The sequence below is a fragment of the Apium graveolens genome, unplaced genomic scaffold (genome assembly GCF_009905375.1).
Source record: "Apium graveolens cultivar Ventura unplaced genomic scaffold, ASM990537v1 ctg8672, whole genome shotgun sequence".
Classification (NCBI taxonomy): Eukaryota; Viridiplantae; Streptophyta; class Magnoliopsida; order Apiales; family Apiaceae; genus Apium; species Apium graveolens.
In genome coordinates this window covers 35876-47142 of record NW_027421381.1, presented here as the reverse complement: position 1 = coordinate 47142, position 11267 = coordinate 35876, and the positions used below count along the sequence as shown (strand labels likewise).

The window sequence follows — 11267 nt, the reverse complement described above, 5'->3', positions numbered from 1 at the left end:
TTCTATGACATTTGTCGTGAGTAATATAATTATTTTTCTATAAATATTATAAAATTGATTGAATCAAATAATATAATATATATATATATATATGATTACAGTTTGATTAACCCTGATTCGTATTGTGTGTATTTAAAAAAATATTTCATATATGTTAATTAAAAATATATTACATAATAATATGATACAAAGTAACAAATGTAAAAAAAAAATATTGATTACATATTTATTCTTTAAAATCACAAGCATACCTAATATGTATGATTAACAATACATGTCACATCACAGTGTAAAAACTCTTGCAAAACAATTTTAAGACCAAGATTACTTTTTAGTTATTATGTGTGTTAAATTTGTTATCAATTTAAGGTCTATTCATTTTTAACAAATGTGCCGAGTAATTGGAATGCATTTTATTTAGTAAAGTTCTTAAGCTAATTTCAAAATATTTATATTTTAATCACAAATATAATTTAATAATTTTTAGATTTTGATTTTTAGTTGTCAATTAATTTAATTTTATAATTACAATAATTTTTTAGACTTTTTTGTTAATTTGTATTTTAATATTTAGTTATTTTTGTATTTCACTATATTATGTATTTTTATTGATTATATTTTCATGTATTCAATTATTATATTAAAAAATCGTTTTTAATTTATAAGTTAAAATTTACCAAATACATCAATAAATAATAATTTATAAATAAAATTATCCAAACCTAAATAACTTATAATTAATAATTTTCATATAACGTGACCTTTAAAGTCATAATAATAATGAAGGATGGCGACGGGTCGGATCAAATCGGGTTTCGTAAGATCCAAATCCGATTCGTTATGTTCGTTTCGGATCGGGATCGGGTTGGGATCCGGATATTAAAAATAAAGATACAAATACAATCCATCGTGTTTTTTCGGGGTTCGGGTCAGTTTCCAGTTTAATTCTGATATTTAAAAAAAATAAAAAATAAATAAATTTATATTATTATACAAATATGTTTTTTGAATGTTAAAAATACAAAAATAGTATTTTATATATTGTCAATAAAAAGTTGGTACAGTAGTCGAGGTCTTGTTTTACTAAATGTAGGTTAAAAGTTCGACTCACTCACTCATGCTTGTGCGTTTATTTAACAAAAAAAAAGTCGTACACTACATAGATAGATAATTCAGTATTAACGTCAAATATAATAAATTTAATTATCCATAATTATCCAACATCCCGATTATAAACCTAAAATTAAAATATTTGATACGTTTAAATCATGTATTATTGTTATAAAATTATGTAAGATAAGAATATGCTATCGGATTTTTTTCGGATTTCGGGTTCGGATCGGGTTTGGAACGGATTACGGGTATCTGTTCGGTATACCTAAGATTCAAATCCAGTTCCAAACTTTTTCGGGTCTAAAATCAAGATTCCGATTCGGATTCAAATCCAAAAAATAGGTCGGGTATCCATCGGGTCGGGTAATATTGCCATAAGTACGTCATAAATTACTAAGAAACTCCAACAAGCCTTTAATCACAATTAATTCTTCTATCACTTTTCACCTTTTCTGGCCAGGCATATATGGCTTGTCTGTGTATCGCCTTGTTTGGAAACAAGCATTTCATTTTAAATGAAAGATTTCAAATGACATTATTTGAATTGTCATTTCAAATTCATATATTTACACTTAAATTTGATTGCCTTGGATTTCAAATGAAATCCAAATTCAAATTCTTTAGCTTATCCAAACATGTTATTTGATGAAATCTAGAATTTTAAATGAAATTCAAGTTATCAAACGGACACTTAAATGGTTAGACTGATTTTATTATACTAATATTGTAATTCAACAGCCTCCTTGAAGTCTAACTAATCTGGAAGGGGTACGAGAACTGAGAAGCATAGACGCAGGTTCATGAACTCTTTGCAGTCTTTAAACATTTAAAAAATAGATAACAAGGACTGAAATAATTAAATATATATGCTGAACATGTGGGTGTGGTTGAGGTCGCTGTTGGAAACATATATTAACAGGAAAAACAAGAAGATTAAGATGACATATTAAAGAAAAAATGAAACCCGCAGAAGCTTTCCTAGACAATGAATTATATTTATTTTAAATGTTTTTTGGCATGTGCTACAAAATCAACTGAAATGCAGCTGCTTGTCGTTTAGGGTGATTCATTTTTGGCTGCTCATTTTCTCTAGCTATAAAAACCAACTCCTAACATAATTACTAAACAGCACACAACAAGCAACTACTACTACACTTGAATTACTAATCAAGAGCTCCAATCTTTAAAAACCATTATATTTCTTCAACCAACGATGATCCTTTCCTTGGCCTTTTCATTTCTGTTCCTCTTCCTTGGAGCTGCATTCTGGTGGATACTCGACGCCAAGCAGCGTAAGCTACTGCCACCGGGCCCGAGAGGATTACCGATTGTTGGTAGCCTTTTAAATTTGGGTAGCCTTCCCCACCGTACCTTCCATGAGTTGTCCAAGAAGTATGGTCCTATAATGTCTTTACGCATGGGTTCCGTGCCGTCTATAGTTGTCTCGTCTCCTGAGGCTGCTCAACTTTTCCTAAAAACTCATGACAGTGCTTTTGCAGCACGACCACAAATGGAGGCTGTTGCACATATGTCATATGGTAACAATGGCATTAGCTTCACCAATGGTACATACTGGAGGCATGTGAGAAAATTTGTTGTGCAAGAGCTTTTAGCTCCCGCAAAAGTTAATTCTTTCCGAGGGATGAGAAGGGATGAGGTTGGCTTAGTCGTGGAGGAGATCAAGAAAGCTGCGGTCGCTGGTGAGGTGGTGAATGTTAGTGATAAGGTAGGGGGTTTAATTGAAAACATGACTTTTAGGTTCCTTTTAGGACGAAGCAAAGATGATCGATTTGATCTCAAGGGTATCATGACGGAAGCCTTTACTTTGGCTGGACAGTTTAATCTTGCTGACTTTGTGCCCTCCCTAAAGCCACTTGACCTTCAGGGATTGACACGAAAATACAAGGAAACAGGCAAGAAACTTGATGCAATGTTGGAGCTAATTATTGAGGAGCATGAGCAAAATTTGAATACTGGCACTCGTACGAATAATCGTGACATTGTCGATGAAATGATATCTTTGTCTAAAAATGACTCTTCTGTCAACCATCAAGAGCTAGCCAAACTGATTGACAGATCCAGTATCAAGTCTATCATGATCGATATCATTACAGCAGCAATTGACACCTCATTTACATTAATCGAATGGATACTGACAGAGCTAATGAGACATCCAAGGGCAATGAAAAAGTGTCAAGAGGAGCTTACTTGCGTTGTTGGACTTGATAGATTGGTGGAGGAGACGGATTTGCCCAAACTAGAATATTTGTACATGGTTATAAAAGAAGGTATGAGACTACACCCTATAGTACCGTTACTTGGTCCCCACGAAGCTAAGGAGGATATTGTAGTTAATGGATATCATATCCCTCAGAAGTCACGAATAATCGTAAATGCTTGGGCTATAGGACGAGATTCTAAGGTGTGGGGTAACAATGCTCTAGAATTTATTCCAGAGAGGTTTTCTGAGAGTAAAATAGACCTCCGAGGACGTGATTTTGAGCTCTTACCATTTGGTAGTGGTAGAAGAGGGTGTCCTGGTATGCAACTAGGGTTGCTGAGTGTTCAGCTAGTGTTGGCTCAGTTGTTACATTGTTTTGACTGGGAGTTGCCGCATGGGAAATCAGCTGAAGACATGGATATGACTGAGCAGTTTGGGCTAACAATTCCCCGAATCGAGCACTTGCTCTTGGTGCCTAAGCTTCGTATTTAAGCATGGTGACCTCAGAAATTAACTAAAGGCTTATCATTATTTATTTATTTATTTATTCGTTCATTCATTCTGGTATAAAAAGGGTCTCTTGATTCATTGTAATATTCTTACATTCTTTAATTTGTTCATGAGATTGACATGTATTCCTATACAATCGCATCAATGACGTAAATTTTATGGTAATCAGTTATGACCAAATATATGAAAGATTATATTACAGTTATTTTGTGGTTTTAATTGAAATTTTTTACCTAGAGAGATGAGGTGTCTGTCAAGTGTTTGATTGAATAATTAAGACTTCAATCTTTGTGTATCAAAAGCAGATGAATTTATTTTTTGTTCGGAACTGGAAGAGAAGAAGTTATCCATTCTCCAATCCTCCATTGACTCATACGGCATATAATATTGACTCATACTGTTTATCTGAAACTACAAAGTTATCCATTCTCCAATCCTCCATTTTAGTCCATTCATTTATGTACGTGGTGATTATGACATAGAATTGTTGTAGTTGTCTGTATTAGTCCGCCTTATCGAGCTGCTTGCGCCCCAATCTTAGTGCATTAATGTAATCTTGAGGATTATGATCAACAGCCCACCAGAGCCACATTCCCCAGTACCTAAGATACAGCAGAGGCAAACTTTCTCTGTTCGGGCTTATCAAACTTCTCCACACCTTCCCAATAGCATCCATTGACCTTTTCATGAGTGCCAATGGCGATATCGTGAAGTAATGCTCATACAATTCTCCTGTAGTTTCCTGCATGTGTATTAATTAAAATAGTTATTAGTTCGAGGTAGTTTGAACATGAATTTTGGAAGAAAATTTAACTTGAAATTAATTATAAATACACGAAAAAAGGAGGAACTAAGAGAGCCCAAAATGAAGATTGCTAATAAATCAGGATAAGTAATAGCAATCAGATGACAGACAGAGTAATATGACAGACAGAGTAATATGACAGACATGTACCTTAAGCCCATAAGCATGCATGTTAAAAATTTTGGTTCTCACCTTGTAAACATAATGGCTGTCGTAAAGGAAGCAATTACCAAAGTGCCTGAACATCAAAACAGAGTTATCAAAAGGCACCCTGGGCACTACATCATTATTATAAACATATCGGTTGTACGTGATATTGAACTCCTTAAATTTCTTCTTCATGTACCGCCCAAAACTTGCATTACCAACCCGGGGTTGTCCAAAAGTGTATACAGCTTTTAACTTCTCCAATATAGAATTTTCATTGTGTAATGCCAACACTGCTAGCTGGAAAAAGAATTGCCAATGCACCACCAAGACTGTGACCTGTTACTATAAATTTGGTTTTGCTATTCTTGGTTAGCACAGTTCTTAGCACTTTCCTTATGGTATAGTATGCATACAATTTTTGGTCTTCCTTGTCATTACTATTTTCTGGAAAGTACTTGTCCTTACCAAAGCATAAACTTGATAACTTTTCTTTTATGGACTCGTGACACTGTGGATTGTCATCATTGTCGATTATGTTTTGGCCAGGTTTCGTTCTTCTGCAAGCCCATAGCTTTCATGAATCCACTGTGAACTTTTCCCATATCTGGGAAACTAATCCAGGAGATATCAAAGTCTGTACACCATGCATCTGCATCAAAGGGTTCAGTGCCTCTAAAAGCCACTATTATCATGTCCTGGTTGGCATGCTTGTCATGAAATACCATGGCTTGGGTAGTGTTTTTCTTATGATCTTCTGCAAATATCAAAAAACAAAGATTTATTCTATTATACCTTCTTATTCAGCTGATAAAGTAATTTCATATAGTTGGATCTTACCATTATAAAAATCATACGAGCCTATTAGCTCCATCTACATAAACCAGAAAAGTTTAATTACAATGTAATTATTTATTCCTTTTAATTTTATACTTATCACGGACAAGTGAAATAATTAGAATCAAGTTTATTATAGGTATATCTACCTTCCATTGACCTTTTATAGCTGCCTCGACAAATTTTTTGTTCTCGTAAACTACCTTAGAGGCCATTGCTGACAGCACCGGAAAATATCTGATATCAACAGGTTTGATGTCTAAATCAACTCGTTTATCAAGACATCCAATAGCAGACACATAGGTTTCTGATTCTTTATCAAGCATTGGCAATTTTCCTAAACATATATTAAAAGGATTCAGGCATCTGTTAGAGAAATATTTGAAATTAAAAAAAGAAAAAGAAAAGAAAAAAGAAGGAACAGCAGACACACACACACAAACACACACATAGATAATCTGATACATGGCACAAACAAGAGAGACATATGTAGAGACAGGACTAACCTTGTAATTTATTTATCAATATCTGGGTAAATATGTTTTCATTGAACAGAATGTTGACCAACTCTTCAAATTTGTATCCAAGGGCTAAGAGTTTTGCATGGAGTTTTAATAACTTCTGCACCAGCACCGAAGCAAAAAGGATCGATGTACGCTCTAGGATCTTCTCATTGACATCGGGGTGTAGTTCTATATATTCTTTGCTACCTTTAATTTTGGTGGAAAAATAAATTCCCAAGAGATCACGAAATCTTGCTGCTTCTGCGTTCACTTTGAGAAATTTTACTTTAGTTTCACTCTTTGGCTCCATCTTTTATATAGAAAAAGAATAGTATTAATAGTAAGGCAATAAAGCGATGAATGACAAAATGCAGTGCTATCTTGTGTATTTATAAACCATATAAATGTAGGAATATATTTTGAGATTTGGATTGTTTATTCAAATCGGCAAACTACATTTTTAAGCGCATGGGAATCTTTTCTGTCAAGCAAAAACAATGGAGACAAGAAAAGTATTTACAATGCTAATCTGGCCAGATTGTTTAAGGTTCTGATAATTTAGAAGAATTACTGAGATTTGTTTTATCAGTTCTGGTGTACCATTTAGCACTGTACAACCATGCATAGTGCACTAGATATGGAAATAATATTGAGTTGATCCTGGAAAGTGAATATTAACTTTTAATTTGAGTTATTCTTACTGTATACATATAGCAATCTTCTTAATAATTTTGTTAATGTAATTGCAGGAAGCTGATGATATATATATATTAGTCTTACTAAAGATATTCTCCAGTGATAGCTAAAGCAACCGGAGGTTCCTTTATTCCAACAAAGAAGTCTCTTGTGCCTTCATTGTATTATATAATTTATATTCTTTTACAAACTGTGTTCCTCGTGCATGTCAACTTGCATATATACTGTATTATTTAGACAACAGAAATGAGAGTGTAGAATTTTATTGCATATTCTCTGCAATACATAAATGATATCTTTTATCTATTTTAAGTTAGGAGATGATTGGATATACTCTTAAATTATTCTTCTATCTAATCTACTAGAGAGTGTCGGAGGTATTTTTATTACCAGGACCTTTTCTTTTACTTCTATGTTAATTTATTAAAAACTCACGCGTTAAATTAACTACCATAAACCAAAATATTTTTGGTTAACGAAGAAATAGAGAAATTTAAATTTAAATATTTCTACGAGCCCAAATGATAAGATACATTTTTTTTTATAATTAATCACACACGCACATCAAAGAGTCGAACCTGTGATCTTGGGCAAGAGGAACACTGTGTTGGGTTAAACCCAATAAGTAATATCAGTTTGGTGATAGATAGTTATTAGAATTGATAATAATTGTATGGTAGACAATAATTGTCATGATGAGATTGGATAAAATATATGGGTTGACAATTATTATTATAATCAGATTATTTTTGTCTTGTTGGCTAAATTTGTGATGGATATATATAATTATTATTTTGATGTATGTTTAAAAGATGTAGTCGTCTTACGTATCGTGTGGGAGATGCTTGAGCATTAGTTGACTCAAGTATCAGTTTGGGACACCATTGAGGTGTTATGTATTGATGTATTATTGATAATTATTTTGATTAATAATACAAGTTGGGACATAGATTTTAAACGTCAAATATATTGTTGTGTGTACTCCGTATTGGTAGAATTGAATCTTGAATATGTGTGTGTGTTTCCTCCTAACAAGTGGTATCAGAGTCAGGTTCGAAGTTCGTGATGAATTGGGTTGGAGGAACTTTCGAGTTTCAATTGGTATGGTGGAGTAAATTGATGGATTTGCTGACAAAGTTACGTGTGGTATGCCGGTTGACTTGCACTGTGGATCAGTTTGTTCGTACTCGAGGTGAAAGATGAACGGGATCATTGCAATAGTTTCAATGGTTTGATGGTTCATCAACCAGGTGAAGAATTTGGGTAATGCTCGTGATGTTCTTTAAATAGGCCGAATGATTGTGAAAGTAAGGATCGGGTGACTCAATGCTGAAAGGAGGCACTCGTGGTTGATGTACGTGATTTTGTAGGTTGATATACAGTTATGATGAATAACGGTAGTTGAAGTTATTGAAGGTCACTATATGGGTTTTAGTGACTCTCAAAAGTTGGAAGAACGAGATAAAGAGATTCTTGTTCGACGGGAGGCATCAGCGAACGAATGTTGATGTTTTGATGGTTACCGTTCAATCTGATATGGAGTACTGGGTTGAATGCCTTTGACTTATTTTTCTAACATCTTCGTCCACTCGCAGCGGAGATCTCTCTAACTCATGTTGTTTAACGGAAGCTATTCACTTTTATCCTTATTTGCTTCTGAAAGAAATAAGAATTTACAAAGTAAGAGTGAGCCAAAAATGCCCAACAAGTATATAATTGAGTTTCAAGCATTAATATCAAAGGAAAGTTTCCGGATGAAATCTTTAAACAATTTTAAACAATTCTATCTACTTGGGGCCGTTGAGCGAATGAATATTAGATGTTACCAGCTTTTAATTATAAATCCAAAAGTGACAAGCGACTCCCAGATTCTTTTCCACAATCAGGGTTTTGTCCGGTTTTGGAATCACAAAACTTTTCAAGAGAGAATGTCGTTAATGGCGATCAACAATAAATTAGACTCGATACTAGTTCACACTCATACCCTGCTGATCAGTCAGGATATAGTGTAGATCTATACCCAACCGTATAGATTCATTCGGGTACCCAGGCTCCATCGCCCAAGGGTCCAGTCCATCCCCGACCCATAGGATCCAGCTCATCACTAGCCCTCACAGTAGCCATCCAGCCCGTAGAGTATTTTGATGTCAAATCATTTTGATTTCAAAACATCCCAATTCAGGGTTCGCAAATAACCCGAAAGAATGGGTATTTGCTCAAGAGAACAATTGATAATATAGGAACAATAATGAAAGGAACTTGCATATTTAAGAGTAATTGCAGCGAAATATAGAACAGTTAACTATTCTGAACTTAGAATAGGAATGAAGAGATATTTGCAGTATTTTACATGAAAATTAGGAATACTTGTCTCGACAAGCTTTAACAACTATTATCGGTTGACGTTTGGATTGCCTTGAACGTTTGTCTTTATCGTCAAACCACTATCCTATTCTGGCTACGATCTCAACACTCATGTCCTTCGATTGGAACCTCGCTGAGCTCGATGACTAACCACTAGATCATTCTTAGTCTGATGTCAATCCTCGGGTCTTCCGACTAGGACCTACAGGGTTGAAATACCCTAATTCAGATAATGGTTCAGGCTTAACACATCCTTATTATCAAATCTATCCATTCGATATGCAGTCCCGACTCGTATTTATATGTATTATTGAAATACATATAGCAATTATGGTTCACATTTTCGAAACTCTGTTCAGTATTCATTTTCAAAAAATATGTATACTCGTTGTTTTGAAAATAGTAGGGTAATTGATCGTTTATAAAATATCATGTCTCAACACGCAATTATGTTTCATAAAATTCAATTACATATCCTTTTTCGACGTCTCCGATAATTATAGGTTACGTTCCCGTATTTTCGGAATTAATTTCCCGAAAGTCGGGGAGCGTTTCCTTTATTTATCAGACTAACCCGTCGAAATCAAATCGGCGTCAATCAAAACAACAAACAATCCATATTCCGCGAAAATCCCATCCACCGACACAAATTTCATTATTAATAATTATTTATTATTATTCATTTTCATTTCAAAATTTATTTCACAAACTAATTTTATTTATTTATAATTTAGGACTCAGAATTAATCATCATTGTCCACCGTCGGCTCACCGAGGCTCATCGCCGACGGCGGTGAATTTCACGGGTTTCCGTTTATCGGACATCCAACGTGAATTTGACCGATTGGTTATTAATAATTTCCCTTTCAAATAATTATTTTTATTTCACAAGAAAATCAATCAATTATGTTTAGCAAAATCACAAAACCATTAATCAATATAACACAATCGGAAACAAACACAGGGCTAAGGGGAAATAAACCGGAAAAATAATCAGAGTCAAGAACACAGACGAACACACACAGAGACACGCGCAAGGCACGCGGCCCACGTGCCGGTCACCTCGCCGGAAAGGAACCGGCAGTAACCGGAAAACACAACATCGCCACATCGCAACATAACAACCCAACTGTACATACATATGGGTGTATATACACGCGCATATACACACAAATCGGAAAGAAAAAGATAGGACGCAACTAATACCGGAAAAAGATAAGACAGCGGCGGCAATGGCCGAAGGAACATGCGGTAGCGGAACAGGGGAGAAGTGCCGGCGAGAAGTAGAGAAAGAAGAGAGAAGAAAAGAAAAAAAAGAAAAAAAAGAGAAAGAGACGAGAGAGAGATTGATTGAAAGAAAGACATGAGAGGTAGAAGAGATGCAAGAGAGGAGAGGACAAAGTCGGCTGGGAGAGAAATAAGACAAGAATTAAATTGAGGATATTTATCGGATTGTATACACCGGAAATCTGAATTTGCACCGAAACTTTAATATTTTAACGAATAATTTGCGAGTAAAAATAACCCGAAAATTCATTAAAACAGATTTAAAATTCTCGAGATAATTTAAAATTAATAATATATTTTTTTAAGATTTTTAAATTATTTTTGGAACGCACATCAGTCCCATATTTTAGAATTTAACAAATAAATGTGTGGGTGAATAAAAGTCAGAAAATTGCCGAAATAATTTTAAAACTCTCGAAATATTTAAAAGTTAATAAAATTTTCATGATTTTTGAAGCAATATGGAATTAAATACTGATTTTACAATTAAATGAGATCAGAAAATCATTTAAAATTAAATAATCAATAAAATATTGATTTCTAAATTTTATAAACTCCTAAAAATAATAAATAAAATTATAAAACAAAAAAATAATTTTAGAAACAATTTTAGCATTTATGAGAATAAATATTCAATAAAATCATTTTAAAAATAAAATAATGCCATATAGTTCAATAATTAATTATACAAATAAGGTTTGTATCCAACAATTATCCAAAATTAACAATAAGGTAACACAAAGCTAACAAACCCATCACATAATTTATTTATTTAATAATTCGA

General features: G+C 33.7%; 1 protein-coding gene and 1 pseudogene across 1 annotated transcript; one reads left to right on the top strand and one right to left on the bottom strand.

The window, feature by feature from the left end:
- The first annotated feature begins 2230 nt into the window (after positions 1 to 2230).
- Positions 2231 to 4049, top strand: LOC141705233 (cytochrome P450 CYP736A12-like). The gene has a single exon (XM_074508277.1). The coding sequence runs from the start codon at positions 2327 to 2329 to the stop codon at positions 3824 to 3826; it is 1500 nt and encodes a 499-aa protein (XP_074364378.1). The 5' UTR covers positions 2231 to 2326; the 3' UTR covers positions 3827 to 4049.
- Positions 4050 to 4117: 68 nt separating this feature from the next.
- LOC141705234 (triacylglycerol lipase OBL1-like) lies at positions 4118 to 6664 on the bottom strand (annotated as a pseudogene).
- Between the last annotated feature and the right edge of the window lie 4603 nt (positions 6665 to 11267).

Bases quoted from the DNA above. Each gene is read 5' to 3' on its own strand.
- LOC141705233 (XM_074508277.1), top strand. From the start codon at position 2,327: ATGATCCTTTCCTTGGCCTTTTCATTTCTGTTCCTCTTCCTTGGAGCT.